The following is a 25257-nucleotide window of genomic DNA, read 5'->3' on the forward strand; positions in this document are numbered from 1 at the left end:
ATTACTAATAAAAAATAAATTCATTAAATAAAGAAATATTATATATTTTGGGCGACGGGAATTCCCACCACTCTGATCAGAAGACTTGCCGTGATTACCTCGAAGGTCAAGAATATATTTATTATTTCTTTATTATTATTTCAGTTAAAAACTAGGCCCCACGGTCACCATCAAATGTATCGCCACGTGGGCCCAGGCCCTCGACCTCTCTTAAAAACCCGCCATTTGCCCTTCTCATTTAAAACTTTCAAAACTAAACCCCTCCTTTATTATCCTTTTCTCTTCCTCTGCAACAAGCAAAACCCTAGAACTCCAAATCCCTATACCCGCCCTCACCGCTGACACACCATGCACCCTCACTCATACACTGTCAATTCCCTCTCTAAATCACGAGAACTTGCCTCCGCTATCCTCTCTTCCTCCACCCCCGCTCAGATCTCCTCCGTCTGCTCCTCCATCCATTCCTTCTTACACTCTCACACCCCCGATCAGTCTCGTCACTTCTTCTCCCTCACCTTCCCGACCTTAATCTGCAAGCTATACGGTTTCGGGGACGCTGTATCGCCCCCTAATGGACCCCAGCTCTCGTCATCCAACGGTGGCTGGATCGATATCATCCTTCAATCAAACGACTCCGATCTCGCTTCTAGAGTTTTCAGCCTCTTCTCACCAAATGGCGTCATTTTCCAGTCAATCTTTGCTGTTGATCGTCAATCGCTGGTGAAATACGTTTTCCCAATCGAGCGGTTGCCGGAATGGGCCCGGTTAATGCTATCAAGCGAGAGAGATTGTCAGGTCTTAAACAATCTTTGCCCTCTTTTTAGAGATAAAATTAAGGAAGAATCAATTAAAGGCTCTATTTATTACCAAGTCCAGTTAAACGTTTTTGAGTATTTCATGTTTTGGTTCGCTTATTACCCAATTTGCAAAGGCAATAGCGAGAATTTAAACAATAAACCTACAAAACGAACCAGCAAGTTAAAACTAGAAAATTGGACTTGGACCTCGTCAATTCCTAGGTTTTCGCATTCTAATCGCGGAAATGAACAGAAATTTGAGCATAATCTGTATGTGCGGCTTCTATATGCATATCTGCTTGCTTTTGTGCCTATACGTGATTTGGATTCACATCAGCCCAATCGTAGCTCGCTTTTGCATTATGGAGATGGAAGTGATGGGTCAATTTTGTTGAGAGCAGAGTTTCTTGTTGATACATTGGTGCACTATTGGTTGGTTGACAATGATTTCTCTCCTTTGCCTCTTAATGTTTGCAAGTCATTTGGATTGTCATTTCCACTCAGGTCTGTTTTAGGTGAGACTCCACCAACTCCTAATTTAGATGAGATAGTGAAGTTACTGGTTAAGTACTTGAACTTGAGTGCGACTGTGATCAAAGATGGCCCTGACAGAATGGAGAGGCCAAAATGGAGTAGGGCTTCTGTAGGTTCATTTCATTTGAAGTCAAGGGAATTTGCTGCATCTGTAAATGATTCTATGTATGTGGGTGCCTCATGGAATTTGTTGATTCAGAGACCAGTGTATAGGTTTGTTTTGAGGACATTTCTCTTTTGTCCACTGGGTACTTCTATAAAGAATGCTTCACAGGTGTTTTTGGTTTGGATTAGTTTTTTGGAGCCTTGGAAGGTTGGTTTAGATGATTTTGTAAAGCTTGATGCAATTGTGGATGGGTTGGGGAAGGATTTGAAGAAGGAAAACGAGAGGATTGAGGAGGATGGGTATTCATCTTTGTGGCAGGATTATGTGTTATCTAATTACTTGTACTACAGTTCTTTAATTATGCATTTCATTGGGTTTGCGCACAGGTTTCTTCATACTGATCCAGAGCTGATAGTCCAGATGGTATTGCAGGTCTGTGACTGAACTATAATCCATGTCCTTGTGTTTATGTCACATATACTTACTTTTTCATGGCTATATTAATACCTTTTTGATTGATGATGACTATTCTTCCATCTTTGTTTTACCTCTTTTCTTATGATAGTATCAATTAGAATCAATTTTGAGATAAATTGAACGCTTTTGGACCTAACCGCGACTTCAAACTGTCTGGTGCATGTAATCAATGTGCATTTTTCATTCAGATTCATGTAATTCAGTTATAGTTAATAGTTAATAGTCATTTGTTATTTGACTCGAGTAAGAAGTAAGAACTGATAAGTTCCACTTCCTTGGGCAGTATTCTCTTCATGATAGTTTATATAGTCTGTTGGTTAAACCATCCATGTTTTGATCACCGTTTTGGGGATTAAGGTGACTCGATTATGAAAAGGATTAGATTAGCTTTTTGAATAAAATTGATAGAACATGGATTACAAATACTATTGTATGAGAATGTTGAGATGCTATTGCAACTTTACGAAATGTGCATGGATAGACTACACCTGCATGGGAAATAGTCCATCACACAAGCAATCTTGGGCACCTCCTTTAGAAAATGGGTAATTATAAGACACATGTTAAGTTCTCATGATCTTTGTTGTCTTGGGAGGTTGCTAAGTATTTTTTAATGTATAAGCATAAGCAAAATATTCTCCAGGTCTTGGTTTGCTGTGGAAATTGCCACCAGCATGGGAAACATAGTAATGGAGCACAACCAGTGGTCCAGTGGCACTGTAAAAATTTCTAGTCTGTGTTTCGGACTTGTGCATTTAAAATTTAGTGAACTATACATGATAAGTACATTTTTGATATTTGCACATTTATACTTTTATATATTCATATTAACGGTCACATGAGAATTAGTTTAGCTTCAATGTTAGTTATCTTTTTAGGGGATGACCTTCATTGGAAATTCAAGTCAGGCTGTTCTGATGTTACATGTTCAGTTCTATTCATTCAGTACTTTGTCTTTACAGGTTATGAAAATACTGACATCATCCAAAGAGTTGACTGATCTAATAAAGAACATGGATGCTGTTTTTCATTCCAAACAAGCTGGATCAGGCAAATTGATGCTTAACAGCTTATATAGATGTGTCCCTTTGATTCGTGAACAGTTGCAGGTAGATCTTTGTGTGTGTTTTTGTTTGTGCCTCAGCATGTGGGCACTTTTACCTCTGCTGCTGCTGTTGTTATGCTTCCTTTCCTTTTTGTTTAATTTTCAGTAAACAATTGAGGGTCTGATCAAGCTTTAGAAGTTAATTACATGTTTACTTTGAAAATTATTGATAAATGGAATGTCTCTTCAGTTCTGAACCACACATGCCATGCGCTATTTTGGTTATTTAAAGATTAATGAGTCCTACAGTGAATCTTGCTAATGTGGCTATGTCAGTATGTCCCTTATATATTGCTAGAGATCTGAGAATAAAACTCACTTTATTGAGTGTTTCTTCTTTTATTTGTTTATGGTGCTAGGACTGGGAGGATGGTTTAAGTGAGAGTGATGCTGATGGATCTTTCTTGCATGAGAATTGGAACAAAGATTTAAGACTTTTTAGTGATGGGGAAGATGGTGGACAACAACTCCTTCAGGTGTATATACTTTGTTTTTGATAACCTTAATTTGCATTTGTGTTGGGTGCATTGGTCCCATCTTATTTTTTATATGTGATTTGATTTATTCATTTGTCTCATTTTTATTTTTATTAATAATGATATGAATTTTTGTTATTCCAGTTGTTTATATTGCGCGCGGAAGCTGAGTTACAAGCTAATTTTAGTGATAACATTGCACACAACCTGCAGCTTATAGATTCTTTGAAGGCACAGGTGAGCTGCTTGTTTGGTGGTTGTACTGTAAAACCAATTTCATTTACACCCCAAAAAAAACAGCGTGAGCAATTACGAGATGAAATATTCAAGCCCAGAAGGGTTGGCAACCAGGCATTGGCTGATGTAAAATATAAGGGTGACTGGATGAAGCGCCCCATTTCTGATGATGAGGTTGCATGGCTAGCAAAATTACTTGTCTGGTTGTCAAGCTGGCTGAATAAGAATCTAGGGCTGAATCAAGCCCAGAACAGTGATCGCGGTCCTAAATGGTCATATGTGGAGGTCTCAAGTGAGGTGGAAAGTGTATGTGGGCCCTCAGAGACGATGAAGATGGTGTTGTGTGCTATCGGTTCTTGGTTCATTGCATTGGGTGCTACAACAGTGAGGTTAATGAGGAAGCACGGTCTGAGAATAAACCTTAGGATACTGGCTTCAAAGAAGATTGTGATGGTTTTGTTCATGTCTGCTCTATTCAGTATATCGAGGAAGGCTTTTGGGCTGTTTCATAGAGTGTAAATAAGAATGAAAGAAATACGAGGGAAAAAATATGATAATTTTAATCACTATTTTTTAACTTATATAGTTATAATATTATAATTTTTTAATTTTAAAATGTAATATAAAATTTTTTTAATTTTTAAATTTTATAAAATAAAATTTTTTTAATTTTTAAATATTGATTTTTCAGTTAGATATTAACATGAATAGCTCTGCTTAGTTAATATTTCTCATTTTTTTTTTTATATAAAGTATAAAATTATTTTCTTTACAAGTGAAAAATATTCTCTCTACAAAGAAAAAAATAATTTAATTTATACATACCATGAGAGAGGAAAAAGAAACATTGACTCAGTGTTACTTTAAAACTGTCTAGATGAATATCTAATTAGAAAATTGATAATTAGAGATTGGATAAATTTTACTGTATAAAATTTAAAAGTTAAAGAATTTTTATATTACATTTTAAGTTGAGGTGTTATAATGTGTAACTATATAAGTTCTACAATGGTTAAAATTTATCTCAAAAAAATATAAAATGCTCGAAACAATAAAACGTTGAAAAAAAGAGAAAAGTATATTTTTCTTGATGGCTTGCAGGTTTTGCTGTGTGGAGTTTTATTTTTCTTGCCTTGTAAATAAGCATGATAAATTTTATAGGCAAAAGTTTGCGCTCTGTCGTGTGTCTCCGGCAGTGCTGTATTTTTCTTCTTGATGTTGTGATTCTTCATTCTTGTAATTCCTTCATGTCCGACTTCCTTCTATACGAGCAATCCTTTGAGAATGGCTAGATGACCTCAAGGAACTGGAAGTGCAGTAGATGGATATGATGGTTTGTGCTATTATTTGGGTTGCTCTAAAAAATTACGATAATTGACGTGGTTAAATTTAAAAACAAAAATGAAATACAAGCAAGTTATCTAATTTTATTAATAATAATGTTGTCATGAAATGTCACAAAATCTCAAAAGAATAAACAAATGAAATTTGTAATTCAAGTTGTCTGGTGGTTGGGTGGCCAAATCTATCGAAGTCCATCCACTAAGGTGTTAATTGGGTTGGTTAAGGAATGCAAGTGTCCAACCCATACAATTCAGCTATTTAAATTATACAATAAAACTATATATATATATATATATATATATATATATATATATATATATATATATATATATATATATATATCACAGGAATAATTAATCAATCATAGTAGAAATAAAATATGAATTATTTAAATTTACTATTTAAGATTTACTAGATCAATATGCTTAGTAGAAATAGAAATGAGTCATTATGTGGTTAGATTTGAACAAAAATTCCAAATTAGATTTGAACAAAAATACCAAATTGAATTAAAAAAAAAAAAAAAAAACACATTGATAGAATATTGACGTACGTCATGAGATTAGGTAGCTAAAGGCGTCAAAAGAATTTTAGGGTTACGTTTAGAATGCATTAAAATTTAAACAGAAAGTCCATAGTTTTTGAAGGTGGACTTCCTTCGTTCAATTTTTAAAGAAAGAAACCCGAAGCACATGAATATTAAAATTACGTAATATTGGACTCAGTATATATTGATATGAATTCAACTTTTGAATGTTGTTATATTAGTTATGAAAGTCAAATCTAAAGCCATAAAATTAAGAAGAAAACTTAATAATCACTCTTATTAATCTTTGTAGTTCATAGTTATATTGTGTAGTTTTGGATTTAGTTCTGTATGCGAATACATATATTTAAGATTTTTATTTTCCTATGAATAGAAAAATGATAGACATAGTTTTGGACTCTTTCACTCTAGCTTTTTTGACAAATAAAAACTATGCCTTTAGCACACCAGGGACTGGGGACTATTCTTCAAGCAATTTGAATAGCAATTTGAACAAGTAACTATCAACTCTCCCAAAAAAAAAAAAAAAATCACTTACCCACAAGTCAATATCTATCACATTCCCACTTATCTCTCAAAGTCATGCTTTCAGGTTAAAATAAATAATTAAAAATTACATGCTAACAAACTGGATGTTGATAGATGGAGCCAAATATTCAAGATATATTCTTTGCAGTAATCGGCAATTCTCTATTTGTTTATTCATAGAATGTGAAATAAAGAAATAAAAAAAAAATATATTTAGATTCGTTGATTTGAGGTATGATGGATCCATTTGCAAGTAATTTAATTAATTTTTAAATCAAAGACAAAGACTGAACAACCTAGCAAATGGATCTGTTCATTAATTTCTTATTTTATTGACTATAATTTGAAATTTTAAATTGATAAATGGATCCGTTCATAAATTTGGTATTTTTTTTTTATGCCTTTGATTTTAATTTAAATGATCTATAATATTTTGTGAATTGATACTACTCGTCCACGTGGACCTCATAAGTTAAGTCAATTGCTTGCTCGAGTGCTCATCCAGATGAAGTTGATTGTCCATATGCCTGTTCGGACATGGGAAACCAATCCCCTTATCCGGATAGGATTTCAAAATACTCAAGTTAGAATTCTGGCCCATGGGGAGTTCTTAGTTCAACGAAAAAACATTCAATATTTCTAGGAACTGAGTATCTCCTTTTATCGGAATAGAATTTTAAAATACTCAAATTAAAATTCTAGTTCAAGAGGGCTTCTTAGTTCAACAAAAAAACATCCGATATATCTAGAAACCAAGTATTATCTCAGCTTAAACTCTTATTTTAATTGGAGTTTAACTTACTTTATATATATATATATATATATATATATATATATGAGCTGTTAGGTATGCACATGTTACGACCCAACCTATGGACCGGACCGACACTAATACCTGGGTCAGCTTAAAACCTCAAAGGCCAGTAAGCCTAACTATTCCTCAACTCAATCCTAAGGCCCATTTGGGCTCAATTTTAAGAATTCAACCAGACAGAGTCCGACTATAAAATGAACCATATAACGAGGAGTTTTTGACTCGCCCGACCTGTAAATAAAATATATAATAATTTGGGGAGCTCAGCTCACCCTCCACATACTCATAATATCATAAAATCTAATGGGAGCTCAGCTTTCTCATACAATCCAGTCATGCATGCATTTAATAGGTTTACAGATTTAATATAACAATATATTACAGTCTCAAACTAATTAAAACACTCATAACACATGCGGAATCTAAAATTTGATTAAATTATACAAAATACATTAAATATTACTAATTGACTTGCGAAGAAGAATAGCAGGTTAGTCATAACAAGTAATCCTCATGTAGCCTGAAAAAATAAGATGAACAGGAGTGAATGTTCAACTCAGAGAGTAAAATACCAATTTTAACCACAATTTCTATAGCTATCTAAAGCTAATGCATCTTAAGGAGTTAAATGCAATATCATCATAAATTTCATGCAAATCATATCATAACAGTAAAAAGGCAATTTGGAGCACTCACACACCCAATAATGTTCAAACAGTACATATATGGGAGCTGATTCCCTATACAGCTCTCTTAATCCAACCTCTGCCAGCAAGTGTCTCTCAAGTCAGATTTTCGCTTAATAAACCAAATACGGGAGGCCAGCGAGTGTCTCTCAAGCCGTGCCTACCCCGACTTATCCATAAAGGACCGAGTCCCAGCGAGTGTCTCTCAAGCAGCGTCTACCCGTCCTATCTATATCCAATACTACACACCACACGCACGCCAACACACGCACACACACTACTCCAAATTACCATAAACAATAACCATGACACTTCATCAATTAATAATACATTATAAAATGTACCTAGTATTTAACTACATAGATATATATTTGTAAATAATGCATGGGAATGTTTGAACATATAATAATATTGAAATTATAATTAAAATTAATATTTTACTCACAGACTTAAATCAAAGTCACTGTGGCGGCTGGACGGAAGAGGAAGGCTGTTCCTGCTCACCTGACAAATTTCATTATAATTATTTAATATATTTGACTCAATACAAGTTTGGAAAAGATCAAAGATACTCTAAATCGTACAGAAAATCCGATAGAGTCTCCCTTATACCTATGACCTACTCAACCTGTAAAAGGGTCCAAAAATGTACTTCTATATCCACAAGTCATATATCCACAATTCAATCACATCACATGGCCCCTCCTGGGCCCATCCAATAGTCAACAACCATAATTTAAAAAATTATAATTTAGTCCCTATAATTACCATTTTTTTGCAAAAACTATCCAAATGAGCCCTAAAAATTTTAAAACTTTACCCCGCGGTCCTTAGCAATATTATTAAGCTAATGCAAAAGGAATTATATTTTTCTAACCTACCACAAATATTTTATAGATTTTTAATTGAAATCAGGCACTAGATAATTAAGAAAAAGTAGGGTTCAGGTTTATCTATGCCAATTCCGAACCTAGAGATGCGTCCAGGACGTCTGAAAATGATGGAGTAGCCTATACTCTCAACCCGGTTCTAAAACTTTCCCGGTAATCTATCTGCCGGGTCTGAAATTACAGACCCAAGCAATTATCGAATTTCTGCGAATTGAATGTACCTACTCGAAGCCTACAATACGGGAGTTAGTATATAATTTTTACGAAATTTTCTAAACTCATTTAATGCTCGGAAAAACACTGTGAAATTTCGCAGGACCCACCAGAAAACTGTGTCGAAAAAATTTGAAATGGATATTGCCGCGAAGCTCTCGACGAGTGGAGCACTTCGGTACTCTCGGATTTTTTGTGGGATTTACGATTTTCGAGAAATCTAGCCCAAAAATCAAAATGGACTAAAACTTTTTGAGCAAAATTTGGACAAACCGCTAGATGAATTTTTGTGTTATTGGTGTTTATGGAAAGCTCTCGAGGTGTAGATGTGTTTTGGGACAATGCTTGATTCAATCGATGGCCGGATCGGCCAGAATAGGCCCAGGAAGCCGAAGCATCGCGCGACGCGTTAAAGGGACAGCAGGCTAGGTTTTCCAGCCACTAGAGCGGCAGTCGGCGGTGGGGGCTTCCTAGAGGTGCGCTGGCAAGCTGGGGAGGGAGGGGCGATGGTGGGGCGGCAAGGGGAGGAGAGAGGAGAGAGAAAAAGGAAAGGGAAAGAGAGGGAGTCAGGCGCGCAGAGGAAGAAAAGAAGAAGAGAAAGAGGACCGACCAGATTGATTGGTCCAATCTGATCCGGTTCGATTCAAGATACCCAAAATTAAATTTTTATTTTACCTTGGGACCGAAAATGATGTTCAAAAATTTCGAAAAAATTTCAGAAAACTCAGAAAAATTCATAGAGCCTAAATATATTTTTAGTTTTGCCATGTGGTCTTTAAATAAATTTTTAAAATCATAAAAGTTTTATATTTTTGAAAAATCAAACCCGATTTCAAAAATTTAAAAAATTTTAAATAATTTTTCAAAATTTAAATAAAATAAAATATTAATATCTATCCATAAATTAATTAATTTAAAAAAATTAGAGGTGTTACAACACAATTTAATCTTGTTTTTATTTATTTTCTATTTTTATTCTTCAGTCTCTTATTTTCACTTAAGCATTAGAGAGATTATCTAAATTAACCACCGCCCAATATATATGTAGAGAGAGAAAGAGAAATAGAGGAGATAAAGTCTAATTTTTTGGTTTATTAAACTTGACTGTCTTGGCTGCATAAATTGAATTATGCCTTAAAATATCAATGTTAGGTGTGAATTCAATTCCAAATTTAATTATTAAGCATTCATCTCCCCCCCCCCCCCCCCCCTTGCTTTGCTTTGTCTATTGTTCGAACTTCTTCATTAGTCAGTTTAAGGACTATTAAAAAAACCTGGTAAACCATCATGTCAAATTATTAGGTGAGATTTGATGGATAGAAAATTTCATTGGATTGATAATCACATTAAGAGGAACAATTAAATTCACACCCAAATCTAATATAAACTTTAAAGTTAGGCTAAATGTATATTTCTTTTTCATCACTTTTAATTAAAAAATCTTTATGACCATTTTACTTTTTTTTAATTTCATCACGCAATTGAATTTTTAATTTTAATACTATTAAATACATATTTCATATTTGAGGGAGACAACTGAAAAAGACGTCGTTGAGCCAACTGACAAAGAATAAATTCTTTCTAGCCATCATGTGAATTTCAGAGGAAAATTTTTGAGAAAAAAATTGGAGCGGCCACCATGTACAGACAAAATGTGAGAGAAATAAGAGCTTTTAAGTTTTTTTTTTTTTTAGGAAGGTTATAAAATATTTTTAGTGTACACGCAAAAGTTATATCGAATATATCTAATAATATTTTATAAATTAATAATATTTTCTCCATTAACTTGCATATATTGATTATAGAGGTTGAAACTTTGGCCACCAATAGTGATCTCCTTCTTTAAGCAATATTTTTCCTATATATCCAGATACTGTTTTATCACCGGCCACATTTTCACCTGCATCAATTTTTTCTTAAATCTATTTAATATGTGCACTCATATTTGCATGTAGCTACCATAATTTGGAGATTATATGAGAATAAATTTATCATTTATTATAAATATTTATATATAAATTCATACATTATATATATATTAATTAATTATATATATATTTTGATATAAATATTTAATTTAATGATTATTAAGTTAATTTTTATATGGTTTGATATTATTACCATATTTTAAACGTAGAACTTGTTAGAAAGAAAGCTTAACGTAGGTAAAAATATAAGAATTTATAATTTTGCTCAAAATTAAAAAAAGAAAAAGAAAAAAAGGGAATTCCAATTATTGCTAATTTTGTACATGTCAATGACGATAGAGTTTCTCAAAACTCATAAAAAAATGACACCGAAAAATTAGAGTTTTACATATTTTAATTATGTGCAATTTTAGATATGCATGCGTAATTTTAAATTTAATTTGCTTAATTTAATAGAGAAAAACTAAATCTGCCTCCTGGAAAAAGGCAAGGTTGTCTATGGTTATGGACATTAGAGGTTACGTATATATGGCTCGATATACTGTAAAATTGTGGTAAAGGTTGCTGGAGCCTGGAGATTGATAAAGGCTATGCAATGATAGGAACGTTGAGGGAATCAATTTGATTGGAGGCATAGAGGAAAATGATGGATTAAGGGTGAGATTGAGAACAAGTGTCAAAGTAATTGGGAAAGGTTGAGTCTTGGGTTGTTGATGTTGGTGGGGGGAAAAAACCATGTATGGTGTAGTGACCCTGCAATAATTTAGCTCTAATAATGCCAGAATTTTGAGTGCTGAGGCGAAAACTGACCCCAAGAAAAGCCCCAGAGTTATGGGAAAAGGAGGACTGAAGAAGAACTGTTTCTATCATAATGGACTATTAAATGAGTGGACAAAAACTGTAGAGCTGTTGCAAATTACTACTGTTGTTTCAGGTTGTGAATTCAATAACGCTTGATGGCATCTCCCTGTCCATTTAGGATTTCTCCTCCGAATCAGGTAATCAATGATTAGTTAGCCTTTAGAATGAGACTAGTAAATCAACCCATATGCTAGTGCCTGTAAATCTGTAACAACTGGAAGGAAATTGCTTTAACTTTTCACATGCATTTTCTGTTAATTGAGGCACACAGGAGACAGAACACAGTAAAATAAGCATTATTCCAAGTTTTATTATTAACCCAAAATTTGGAAGACAGAACAATAATTTTTTTTTTCTTATTAAAACTACCCCATTAACTCATAATTAGAATAATTAATGAGTACACTTTCATCCCCCGATAAGAACCCATGGCAGCCGCCTCCTCACCATAATAATAATCTATGTTCAAGTTGTGTAATACTTAAAAATATATTATCCATCAAATTTCTTTTTTTTTTTAAATGTGTAATAAGAGTATAATTATATATTATTGTTAGATTTATTATTGAGAAATATATTTTTTTATTAATTAAAAAATTAAAAGTTAAATTTAATATATTTTGATTATAAAATATTAAATGAATAAACTAAATTTCAATTAATTTTCAATAATATTTTTTTTTTTAAATTACTTTTTTAATATTGAAATTGAATGCCAAACAGTACACAGCTTCCACCGACCCGACAATATACCCATGGTACCATATATTTTATAACAAAAAGAAAAAAAAAAAGTAAAACATGTCATCAATGCAAATTGTTAAAATAAATAAATAAATAAAAATAGATATTACTTCTAGAATTCCTTAGCAAAGTGTATTGCCTTTTTAAAGTGATTTTATATATATTAAAGATTTTTAACATTGTCAACCAAATAATTATGGGCAAAGAACATGCTTGGAAAGTATACCATTTTTAACCCTTTTTTTTTTCATACCTTCTTGTTAGCCTTTACATATTAATTAGATCATGTTGCTTTTCTGATTAACGGTCAAAAGGTGAATAATTTTTATCTAAATTTAATTTATTATAAATTTAATATTAAAATATATAATAAAATTTACTTATTAAATATATAAATTCATATATCATATATTTATATTTTAAATTTATGATAAATTAAATTTAGCTAAAAATTTGCTCTTGTAAATTCAATTTTCTCATCCTCACAAATTGACAGGAAAAATGCTGAACTTTGGAAGGATGAGGGTGACTGATTATAATTACTTTTATATTGATCTCATTCAATGTTATTGAATTATGTGGAAAAACAACAGTACTACGGAAAATAACTATTTTCAAAGGACTATGATACTGATAATTTAGTACATAATGACAGCAGTTGGTTGAATTAATGAAACTACAGTCATTTTTAAGATTGTGTTTGCGTTCAAAGTTAATTTCTAATAATAATTTTGTTTTACTAGATAGCTAGCTTCTACGCTACTTCCCATTCTCACACAGTGTACCTGCTGTTGTAACTGGTAGTTGGGTTCTCCTTTCTTTCTTGGACTCTCGAGGACGGGTAGATAGATGAGAGTACCGACCCTTCAATTCTATGACGGATCGCATGCATCTCAATTTTCATTTGAACTCTCCTCTCTCTTTCTGCTATATATTGCCTCGCTAACTTTTATCGTGCAGCAACTTTTGAATTTTTGCGACTTAGTACAGTTATATCTCATTAATAACTCTAATTAACAGCTAACTTGCCTCAGTAACTCTCTCTGTCTCTCTCTTTCGCTTTCTCTCTCTCTCTCTCTCTTCCCTTGAATGCTCATGGCACCCATGAACAGTTTGGCTTCTACTAATAGTAAGATGGTCATGAACAGAGGAGCATGGACAGCTGAGGAAGATAGAAAACTGGCAGAGTATATTGAAGTTCATGGTGCCAAGAGATGGAAAACAGTTGCAATGAAAGCAGGTTAAACTGCATTAATATTAATTCTATTTTCTTGGAGCTGTAAAGAAATAGAATCCAGTTTGTGTATGGGTTAGGCTGATGGGTTTACATGTTTTGTTGTCTGGTATGCTTCTTCAGGTTTAAACCGATGCGGGAAGAGTTGCAGATTGAGATGGTTGAACTATTTGAGACCCAACATCAAGAGAGGCAACATTTCAGATGAAGAAGAGGACTTGATTCTTAGACTTCATAAACTACTCGGCAATAGGTTAGTTCATCAAGAAACGAAAAAACAAAGTTAGAAATTACAAATATAATTTAGGAACATATAATTGATGTAATTTTTATTTACATGGTGCAGGTGGTCATTGATTGCTGGGAGACTTCCAGGACGAACGGACAATGAAATAAAGAACTACTGGAATTCTCATTTGAGCAAAAAAATTAATAAGAAGGAGAAAAAACCAGAGTCTTCAATTCCGCAGGAGAGCATCCCCAAGAAGACATGTGACACTGCTGCTGCTGCTCATGAAATGATGGAAGAGGGCAGACAAGGAGCTGCTATTCCGGAGCTTAGCTTCGATGTCAACGAGTTCTTCGACTTCTCCACGGAAGGATCCTACGGCTTGGAATGGGTAAACAAGTTTCTTGAACTTGATGAGGATCCATGGCTAACCGAGAAGAGCTGAGCATTGTGTGTATCAAATTGGAATGAGTCTTCTTTCTTCTCATTAATTTGTTAAATACTGATTTACATGTATAATTTTAATAAAAGTTTGCTCATTTTCGAATTAATATATGTTTGAGTTCATATATATATATATATATATATATATATATATATCTTGATTTAGATTTGCTATAATATATCATCTGCTAATATAAATTTTGTTACCAGATACATTTTAGTGCAATATTATCAAAGACATATTTTACGCAAATTATTAAATGTTCTGTTTCACCATCACTTACAAAATTATAGATTTCACACTTCTAAATTTAATATATAATTAATTTTAGTGAGTAATAAATACATTGCTTTTTAATGTATTGAATGCATCCTTTAATTTACCTATATTTTAAAATAGTAATAATATTAATCCTAATATTGTAGATTGAATGCTATTCTAAGAAAAAAAAAATTGCAAATTGATTTTCAATATTCTCTTATTCCACTAATTTTTTTTTTATTTCCATTATATATAAAAAAAATATCCCTCAAGAGATCTCCATAATGTGTCTGATCAGCGATAAAGGTTTCTTAAATCATCTATGATTTAACATAACATACATTTTTATTTTATTTATTTTTTAAATACGAAAGTAAAAGTATTATTTTTTTTATTACATTTTAATACGGAACATTTTAAATTAAATTATTATTCTATAAAATGGCTCAAACAATTAATATGAATTTAAAATAATAAAAATCAAAATCTCTATCACCATAATCCATATTTCTTGGTTTCGAAATGGATTAGTGAAAGAAAGAAGATGGCATGATATATGGCCTTTGATTGATGATACTATAAGCACTATTAAAAAATAAAAATACCGTTATTAAAAAAAAAAATACACAAAATTTTTAATTTAATATCCAATAGAGAAAGTGAAATAAAAATAAAAATATATTAAAATTTTTAAATTTATTATTAAGAAATTAACGTTGGAGCAAAAATAAGAATTGTACAATAATATTTATTAACATGTCAAGTCTGTTGGAATTGCTAGGATTTGATATTTTGATTTGTTATTACCAAATTAATAGTTTTTTTTTTTTTAAGAAAAACAAAAGACAAGTTGAATAAGTCAACATAGGGGGGAAAAAAAAACTTCTGTTGCAGTAAGTTACTTGGTTAAGGAAAAATTACTTTTTCATCTATGATAAATGGTATAATTATGGCTGTAAATGAGCCGATTCGTTTGTGAGTTATTTAATATTTAATTCAATAAAAATTTGACCCCTTTAGTATTTTAAACTCAATTTTTATATTTGCTTAATAAATGAGTTAAATTTAATTTTCATAGTGTTCAATTTATTAAGACTCGTAGACTCATAAATTGACTCGTTAAATAGACTCATTTGTAAAAATATTTATATTAATTATTATATCTCATTATATTACAAATATTTATTATTTTATTTATAAATATTTTAAAAATAAAATATGATATAATCAATATATAATGTATAAAATATATTTATTAAATATAGTTATTTATACTTTTAATTTTAATTTTAAGTGTTGTGTTTATTAAAATTACAAAGATTAAAATGTTGTATTTATTAAAATTATGAGGATTAAACTGTTGCAAGAAGCTTGAATTTTGTTCATAAATTAGATTTTTTTTTTTGGGGTGTTCTTCGGCTGACCTATTTATGTGCAATATTACTATTATAAAGTTGATATTGTTCAATAAACAACCACTTACTTAAACATATTCATATTCAAACACAATTTAAAAATATCAAAACATCACGCAAATTATTACACAGAAAGCTACTAAAATAATGATGAGAGGGAGAGATAGACTGTGGATGGGAAGGAGGGAACATGGGGTGAGTTAAGGTTTCAATATTTTCACGAGGTCAATTTGGACATTTCACTCTCCTCGATTGCTTAAATGGACGGGTGGACTATATTTTTGACAGTAAAAAACCACAAGAACATAACCATTCAATTCTAAAGATATTTTCTGCAACTACAAGTCAATTGCAACCAAATGAAGCGAACTTGCAGTTTGTTCATAGCCACTGGATTCAATTTTGCTTCATCACTATGTGCCTTCTGTTTTCTTCACTTCTTTGCACAAAAAGTCCCATCATATTATATTAGAGAGCACCAATCATTTCTTCCAAGTGATAAATCCTGACATATTACCTTTTCATTTCATATTTTCTTTTAATATAGAATTTCCAATGATATACCTTAATTGATTATATACCAACTTTGATATAAATATTTAATTTAAAGATTATTAAATTATAAAATTGAATTTATATTAAATTTATCAAATATTTAATATTGAAAAGATATTACATAAACTTCAGATAATAACCCAGTAATATCCGGTCTAATGACCCAATAACAATGCACTTTGAGTTTGAAACTGTGGCTGACTTGAGCTGTTTCAGAGTTCAATCCGGAGGCCAACCTGTTGTTTTTGACCGGTCTTGTTGTTTTCCTGATGACTTAGGCTAATCACCTAATGTTAATCAAGACTTTTAATGCAATAATAGTACACAAGAAAAGGGTCGCATCTATGTTCAGGACAAGGGTTTGTCTCTACATTTCAACTTGCTAGTACTTTTAAACCAAAAATAAAAGTCTATCTTAGGTGGGAGCCTCGAGTTTAATGGACAGGCATTGCCCAAAGAACAGGGAAAAACAGGAGTTTGGATCTCTCTATATGCAGTATGATAATACAGATATTTTAGAAAATAGGGAAAATTCCGTAGTCGATTAGTCGTTTTTTAATGCAGTACGTTGTTATGTCGACCACATTGTTGTCTTTCTCTTTCCCTGCAATAGAAAATGTATGTAATAATTCAAGAAGACAAATAAAATCTCAATCTAAACGTGAAGGCAGAGACGGTGTGGCTGTGATTTGCAACAATAGAAAGAGTCATCACTGGATGAATGGAACCCTACAAATTTAACGTGGTCCTTTGATTGGTGACAATACAACAATATGAACAAAACTGGAAAAGTTCGCAGCAATCATTGGTACTTTTTTGCAGCACCAGGTCCCATTTATTGCAAGTGAAGATGTTGAAGGTATCATTGTCACAGGCCATTCAGCAAAAGAAATTTCATATAATTGTAACTAGATGATAATAAAGATACTAAATCACAACTTACCTGCATCATGGATTATCCCTTCTTAAATGTCTATACATCAAACCAGCTCCAGGGAAACAAATGATGGTTGTATCAGGTCCAAAATTCCAACTAGCCTGCTACGAGCTTCAGCTCTTTTCAACTCATCATCCAAAATCAACCACGTTTTGCTAGTAAATTTAAGGACTTTACTACGACTCTGGAATTTGAATCTGGTTCAACCTACTAAGCCAGATGGAATGCAGAATCATGTGGAACAAATCATATCTGAGGGGTCTTGGGTTCCAAAGAAAATGTTTCTGAAGCATCTTTAAATTAGTTAGCATTGTAAGATATCTTCTCAATGGGATAGCCAACAGAATCTCTTTCAGTTTGGGAATATCCTTCTCAGCCACAACAACAGAGAAAGCACTCCAATCTAACACATCACTAAGAGGGAGGACAAAATTATCTGCAATGATAACTGGAACACACTCGTAATATATGGCCTCAACAATCCGAGGGCTGTTCACTTCATAGCCCATTGGGCATATACAATATCTACTGGATTTCATGTGTTGAACATAACTCATCTTTCGAGATATTCTAATGGGTAGAGGCCCATAAATTCTCAGGTCTTCATCTTTATTTTTCCAGTATTCTAGAAGCTTTGGGCGGACCCTACCATGCATATTTCCAGCAAAGAAGGCAAGGATTGGACGCTCTGATACTCTTATCCCACCACCAACATTTCTAAGAGGTCTCCTAGGAGTCTTTATTGTCGTTTCAGGTAGAGAAACATCCTTGCTAGTATCAAAAATACCTTCGGATGCATCAGCATTGCATAGAGCTTTTATGGTATTTTTTGTTAGTTCAGTGTGCATAGTCAATGTGTATGGACCCTGCAAAACGATAAAACAGAACATAGGAAATTTTGGTGAGCAAACAAGACTTGAATGATATTCAAGAAAATTGGATTCCAGATTTCCCAAAGTGAAATTACATAAAATTAAATCTCAAAAACGAAACTTCATAAAATCTATCCCCCTTTGCTCCCATGTATATATGTGCAATCAACCTCAGGTAAGGTAGGTATCAGTAAAACAACCTCCGATAAGCACATTATCACATGTTTCGGCTGGGGTCTCTAATCATAAGGCAAACAGGCTCATCCAAACTATTGCTCAGAGAGGATAAAGAAAATCATACCCAGTCATGGCAGGCAACAAGAAAATGATCTCTCCCATGTGTGCGGTTCCAAAAGGGATACTTTGCAGCAAGCATATTTGCATAATCTCTCATGAAGATTGACAATGGTCTCAAATTATGTGAGTTAGGCACATAAAGTGCCATCCCCAGCTGGCGTGCACTGTATGGAAGATAAAATAAATGAGCCTTTTCTGGATCCCTTGTGAGAAACTGTCTGTTTTCCTCCATGAACTTCATAAACCATCCTTCAGAAGCATAAATTCCCTGGAGATGCGGTTGATGAAAGATGGGCCTTTTCCCATCAGGATAGATGTAAACTTTAAGTATCAGCTCCATTAACTCATAGCTCCTGAAATTCAGGTAGAATTCACTTCTAAATATATCATTTTCGTTACAATCATTGACATTAGAATGCACAGAGTTTGTAATGTGCTAAAAATGTGAAGTCAAAGCCTTTTGAGCCCAAATTAAATAAGTCATTCAGAACAGCTAAAACCTGGCACTATGGAGACAATGGCATCAAGAGCAACAATAATAAGGCAATGCCAACCTACTAATAATGTATTTAGTAAGGCTTCATCTGAAATAAATCATTTGCAAGAAAAGAATTCAATTGAATTCTCACACAATCATGCATGATTTCTATTTCTTTGAAAAGAATTTTTTTTTTAAGTTAAAAAAAATTGAATTCTTTCGATACAAACATGAGAATTGATAAAAAAAAAAAATCAATTAAATTGAATTCTCGTAAAATTCTCGATTCAAACAAGGGGTAATAGTTGAAGAAATTCCAGACAAACATGAAATTTATGAAACTATTTAATGAATCTGGTAAGGTACCGCATTAATTCTGTCTTTTCCCCTTATTCACTGCTTATTGTAAATGCCTATGCATAGAGAAACCTCTAGCCCAAGCAATTCTCATATGCAACTTGAACAAGCCAGTTTTTTGGGGAAAGATAACAAGCATCATATTCACTCATCCAAAAGATGATGTTAATTTAAGTCAAGGTTTGAGGTAATGCTGTTCTATTCACAGAATAATCACCAAGTTAAATGACTTGGGAAATGACCCCTGAGTAAGTAATTATCAAAGATGAAAAATCCCCATCTCTACCAGTTTAATACATGCCAAAACTTGAAAATAATAATAAAAAACTAATAAAACCTTTCAAATATTTACAGGAATATTTAACTAGTGATTTCCAAAGGCTCATTGGCTAAATCATAAGGAGGATTGCATTATGGACCTGAAAGTTTCTTTTGATTTGTTACCATGAAATAGGTATGTATAACAGAGTAAATAACTATTCAACACAAAGCAGAGAATCTTTGTAGGAAGTTCCTATGGCCTGGACCTGATACGAGTGAAAAGCAGACACTAGTGGCTCATGGCTTGGAAAGCAACTGCTGAACAAACAAAAGAGAGACTATGTGGAGTGGAGGAAAAAAAAATTAACCCAGCTTGAAGCAGCTAATAGGACGCAATCTTGTGGGTTAAATAGGCATATCTTATGAAGCCAGGGTTATAGGAATATAAGTTTAAAACTTCCAAATGAGGCTAGGAGGATTTTGGGGAGGCCGGTTGCTGTGGTTTAGAAAACAAAGCTCCCTAATAAAGCTCAGAACTTCAGAAGCAAAGTCTTCAGTGTAAAATATTCTTTGGTGTAGGAAAATAATTTCCTCAATTGGCTGCCATTTCAAGTGTACTTGAGAGGTATAGAAAGGCATTGTTTTCAAGTCTTCTATTACAAAGGAAGCTACTTTTTAAGAAGGCAGGCATTACATCCCTCACTTACACTGACTAGTCACTTGACATTTCTAAATTAGGCAAAAGTATATACAAACTCTCAAGTGGATTTCTGAATCCAATGCAGACTGCCAAGCTGGACCTAGTCCCCAGGAGCAACTAACAAATGTGACATGTTCCCTTGTATAATTTGGCATGAGGAGTTCACAAGTCTCTATGCCCTGAGTTTTGAGTAACAGAATACTCAATAAAGATGGTGTCAAACAGTAATGTAACCATAAAGCATTGATCTTTGAATGCCAAAGTTGTTAGAAAATGAACTTGCCTGGGTAACAGTTAGTTTAAAGGGAAAAGTCCTACCTCAGAAAAATTTGTAGAGGATATCATGCTGAAATTGAAGGAATATTCATCTCAATAAACACATATACAGACATTTGCTCAAAGACTCTATCCACTCAACATAATGAACAACCAAACTACATGGAGAAGGGTACATAGATTTCTTTTTTTTTGGCCATTCAGCTCAATTTTGAGTTGTTCTTTGCTAAATTACTGTACCATCTTACAAATGCATCATTTCATTTCTTTTCATTTCTTTTTATTTTTTCTCTTTATGAGTGTTCATCTACTAGACTACTGCAATATCCTCATTTTGAATTTCAAGGAAGCCACCAAATTAAATGGCATCTTTCTTCATCTAAACCTTTTATAGTCGATTGATCATAACGCATATACATATTTCATAAGAATCATAAACTGTCAATAGGCATAATGAAGCAAAAGTAGGAGAACCGTTATGGAATATACCTTTTGAAAACTGAAATATTCCGAAAAATAGGGGCATACAGATAAGGATCATCACTAACCACTGGGGCATGCTCAATCTCTTTTTTAGCATACAAGAGGGCATCATTTGGAGACAAGGACCAGATGTATCTCTGAATTTATAGCAGCACAGAAAACAGATCATTGCTAACAGCTCCCTTATTATAATTCAGAATAAAACAAAATCCAAGGTTGAATTCACAATAACTCTACCTGCAACTGACGCGGTGCTGGAATGCGAGGTGGCACAGGAGGTACAACCTTTGCATCATTATTTACCTTACTCTTCTTTCTTCTCCTTCTGGCTACAGAATTTCTCTTTCCAGAGACTTTTACTCTAGCTGCCTTGGATGGTATCACTGTCGAATTCACTGAAAGAATAGGAGCAGTTGGAACAAGATGAAATTGTTCAACTTTTGCCTGGGTTACACTCTCTCTAGACTGCAAACTACCATTCAAGGATATGGGTGATGAAACTATTATAGACGAAGAAAGGAGCCACGTGTTCATTGGATAAGGAACTACATAACTTGGACCCAAAATTCCAACCGCTGTGGTTATGGCACTAGCCAACAGTAGTTTTCTCCAATCAATTCTATTCCACACGCAATGCCGTAATATTTCTCTCATTATCACAACAGCAATGTGCCGGAATATTTGTATCATCTCATCCTATGCTAGAACAATTTGTTTCGCCAATGAACAAATATTAATAGCTCCAAGAAAAGTCACTACCAGATAAGATTTCCCTTAGTAAAATGAGGCTTGAAAATTCCTAAATTTCAACCATTTCGTTGCCCCAAAAACAAAGAATTATAGCACATGTGCAATGCTTGACAAGCAGAATTTTTATTACTATCTCATCAAAATGCCTCCATTCTATCACTTGAAATATTACTTGATTGACAAAAATGAAACCATGTTCACCTAACGCAGAAAAAGAAAAAAAAAAGTAAAGGGAAACGATAGCTCAAAAGAAAGGCACAGTGCACGCTCTAAGCAAAAAGGCTAATCTCATAATTTGAACCGGCAGCTCCATGTCACAGTGGTCCAACACGCAAAATTTTGTTCAAAGCAGAAACTTTATGCGGACTATACTTGAAGGGGTATTTAAATTTTCAAAAAAAGAAATGAAGTACTCTCTATTCCAAAGTTAACATAGTTAAGCAATACTTTTAGAAGTATAGAACCAGAGAGTGAATTTGAGAAGTAGGCAAAAGCAGAGAGAGAAATTAATCAGAAAATTGAAGGGAGATAAGAGGAAAGAATACCTGAAATTAGTTGGAAGGAGAAAGAGAGAAACTGAAGGAAGTGAAGGGATAATATTAGTTTGACGATGATGAATGGAAAATAGGAGAAAGGAAAAGGAGAATGCTAGAAAAGAAAAGAAGGTTACGTATGAAAGGAGGGCAGCCAGAGGTTGGCGAGACGCGCGGTAACTGTCTGTTGTCTCACTTCTGACTTTTCTCTCTTTCGTTTTAACGGCTCCTTTTATTCTCTATCCTTTCGCGTCTTGCTTGGTCCCTCTCGGAAAATTCCCTTTTTTTTTTTTTAGACGGTCAAATAACATTTATAAACAGGAAAAAGGTTAGATAAATATGTGGTCGCTTGTAAATATAAAAAATTAAAAAAAAAATGATATGCACATCTTCAGAAGTTTTCCATGCACCTAAATCAAAATTAAAAATTATAACATATTTACAAATGAATTTATAAGACATGTATAGATATATTATCAACTGGCTACATAGTTATCCTCAATTGTCATCCTGATAAATTGTAAAATACATATCAGACATCTGATGCTAATGAGTTGTAAGACAAAGATTTTTGGAAGCACAGCAGCTGGGGAAATCCTTGGCAATTCAAAGTCGCGTACTGTTTATGACAGTGAGCCAATAGCTTTGAGAAAAGATAAAGGAGTTGGAGTCGCAGTAAAAAGATGCCAATTTGGTGGACATGATAATTGAAGATGGTGTTGGAGTAGTGTTGGAGCTCCTTTACCAGTTCCGATGTAGTTTTATACAAGCACAGTCGCATCCTGTGGATATCCCAAAGGCAAATCTTCTCCTTCATCTTCTGTGTCATCCTCATCCAATCACCATTTTCTTATGTAGTAGAGGAGGAATTTGGGCCTCGTCCACAATCTTTATGAGTTCTTCATTAGTTAGGAAGGAAAAGGTGTTATTTTCTCTCCTGTACAGGGCATGGCTTGAGCTGCCTTTTTCAATTCTCAGGCAAGTTCTTCAAAAACAATGGATGGCTTTTGATTTCTTTAATTGTGTTCCTCCGGACAAATATGCAGAGTTTAGAATTGTAAAGGTCCTTCAGCACATACCCTAATAGTAACAAATAATAGCAATAAACAATAGTGGTGAATGATAAAACGAAAAACAAAAAATTACACCATTTAGAAATAAATTCTGAAAAATCCACATGAACTTTGCACAGAAGCCATGGTTATAGCAATTGTTATATTTGCAGAAGCTTATAAAACACATATGCAGGTGCAGCCTATATATGCATTATAGAAAAACTTATTTCCAAAATAATCAGAGAACTAAGTTTAAAGTTGTAGACAAACCTTTGGCAACAAATTAAACTTTGCAAATGACCCTGCAAAAATTTTCATGTCAATAGAACAGTTTCTTATGTTCTGTATATTTATATACTGATGATATATCACTAAGCAGGTTAGACTAATTTGTACAAATGTAAAGTGACCATAAGATATAGGCCCTGGATGCCTTTTTTGCTTGTATCACAGAATCAACACTTGAGAAACATAATCAATCTTTTTGACCAAGAGTTTTACATAATTTGGCAGCTCCGGGTGACTCTTTCTGAGTAAGATCAAGCCCAGCAGTAGGGTTAGGGGTGGCCACCGTTCAGGAACCGCCAGTTACAATTCTTGAACCGTCGGTTTAGGTTCAATGAAATAAAAAACCTGAACCAAACCGCCAAGAGACGGTTTGGAAAACGGTTCCTGAACCGCGTGTTCCGGTTTGAGCTCCGGTTTAAAACAGTTTGAAGGGCGGTTCGAAAAAAAACTGTTCAAGACAGTTTGGAGGACGATTTGAAAGTGGTTTAGAGATGATTTAAAGGTAGCTTAGACAAAAAAAATTAGAGAAATTTTATTGATTCAAAATTTAAGTTATATTTGTAAAAATATTTTAATTTTTCTTAGAAATCTTTCAATCAAAATAAAATAAAAAAAAAGAAAGAAAATAATTTATCTTTAAGAAAAATTTAATAAATAAAGACTTGAACCTGATTAAAAAACTAGAGATGAAATTAATTTTTTTTAAAGAAATTAGCAAAAAGTGTATGAACTTAATTTTGCCTAAATATTCCTTTAGAATTTAGAGGAATAAAAATTTCTAGTTCTATTACTTGCTTTTTTTAAAAATTATATAATAATTAATAATTAAAAAGTATAAAAGAGAAAACAAATTAAAATAGACGGTATTGGAAATTTTATTAAGGATTTAAAGTAATAACAAAATAATTGAGATAGTATTGAAAATTTCAGTAAGTATATAAAATAATAAAGTAGGAAAATTGAGAGAGTATTGGAAATTAAAATGAGTGTAGAAAATAATTATTTAGAGAATTTGAGAAAAATTGAAAAAATATTAAGAATTGAAGAAAATGCAGAGAATAATTATGTAGAGAATTAATGATATATATAAATAAATTAGGAGTGAGGTAACGTATTTATTGAATTTTTTTATATTTAAATCGTCGATTTAATTCGGTTTGAAATCATCGGTTCAATCCGGTTCAGAACCTCCGGTTCACGATTCTCAAAAAATATGAACCTGAACAAAACCGTAGAAGGACGTTTTCTGTCCATTTCAAAATCAGTTTCGATTTTGACCAATTTTAATTCGATTTTGATCAAATCAATTTTTATTCGATTCTGATTCAAAACTGGACCGTGGCCACCCCTAGTAGGGTAGCCACAGCGGTCGTGATTTGTAACAGGGGTTTTGAAGGCTAAGTTTAGGCACGTCATGATTTGTACATAATTTGAAATGGTAAAAATTTCTTGAAAAGTTGCATAAAATTTTATATGATACCCACTAGCTATAGTTTATTAGTTCTATTTTTAAAATTATTTTTCATTGGCTGATAGTTAATTTA

The 25257-nt window shown here is 32.9% G+C and overlaps 3 protein-coding genes across 4 annotated transcripts; 2 read left to right on the top strand and 1 right to left on the bottom strand.

Moving 5' to 3' along the window:
* The first annotated feature begins 229 nt into the window (after positions 1 to 229).
* LOC110646088 (uncharacterized) lies at positions 230 to 4340 on the top strand. The gene is made up of 4 exons (XM_021799421.2): positions 230 to 1869; positions 2877 to 3023; positions 3379 to 3495; positions 3640 to 4340. Exons 1-4 carry the CDS (start codon positions 349 to 351, stop codon positions 4249 to 4251), a joined length of 2397 nt encoding a protein of 798 aa, XP_021655113.2. The 5' UTR covers positions 230 to 348; the 3' UTR covers positions 4252 to 4340.
* Positions 4341 to 13107: 8767 nt separating this feature from the next.
* Positions 13108 to 14303, top strand: LOC110646092 (transcription factor MYB1). The gene is made up of 3 exons (XM_021799424.2): positions 13108 to 13527; positions 13645 to 13774; positions 13868 to 14303. The coding sequence occupies exons 1-3, from the start codon at positions 13377 to 13379 to the stop codon at positions 14193 to 14195; spliced, it is 609 nt and encodes a 202-aa protein (XP_021655116.2). The 5' UTR covers positions 13108 to 13376; the 3' UTR covers positions 14196 to 14303.
* A 2187-nt stretch (positions 14304 to 16490) lies between these two features.
* LOC110646091 (probable glycosyltransferase At3g07620) lies at positions 16491 to 22556 on the bottom strand. Of its 2 annotated transcripts, XR_002493094.2 has the most exons (5): positions 21325 to 22556; positions 21094 to 21224; positions 18537 to 18885; positions 17370 to 18229; positions 16491 to 17030 (listed from the first exon to the last, which is right to left on the bottom strand). XR_002493094.2 is itself a non-coding variant. In XM_058137811.1 (4 exons), the coding sequence occupies exons 1-4, from the start codon at positions 21775 to 21777 to the stop codon at positions 17540 to 17542; spliced, it is 1623 nt and encodes a 540-aa protein (XP_057993794.1). In that variant the 5' UTR covers positions 21778 to 22556; the 3' UTR covers positions 16715 to 17539. The 2 variants fall into 2 exon arrangements, 1 of the variants encoding a protein (XP_057993794.1); XM_058137811.1 differs by having other exon boundaries at positions 16715 to 18229.
* Between the last annotated feature and the right edge of the window lie 2701 nt (positions 22557 to 25257).

This window comes from Hevea brasiliensis, chromosome 16 (assembly GCF_030052815.1).
Source record: "Hevea brasiliensis isolate MT/VB/25A 57/8 chromosome 16, ASM3005281v1, whole genome shotgun sequence".
Lineage (NCBI taxonomy): Eukaryota > Viridiplantae > Streptophyta > Magnoliopsida > Malpighiales > Euphorbiaceae > Hevea > Hevea brasiliensis.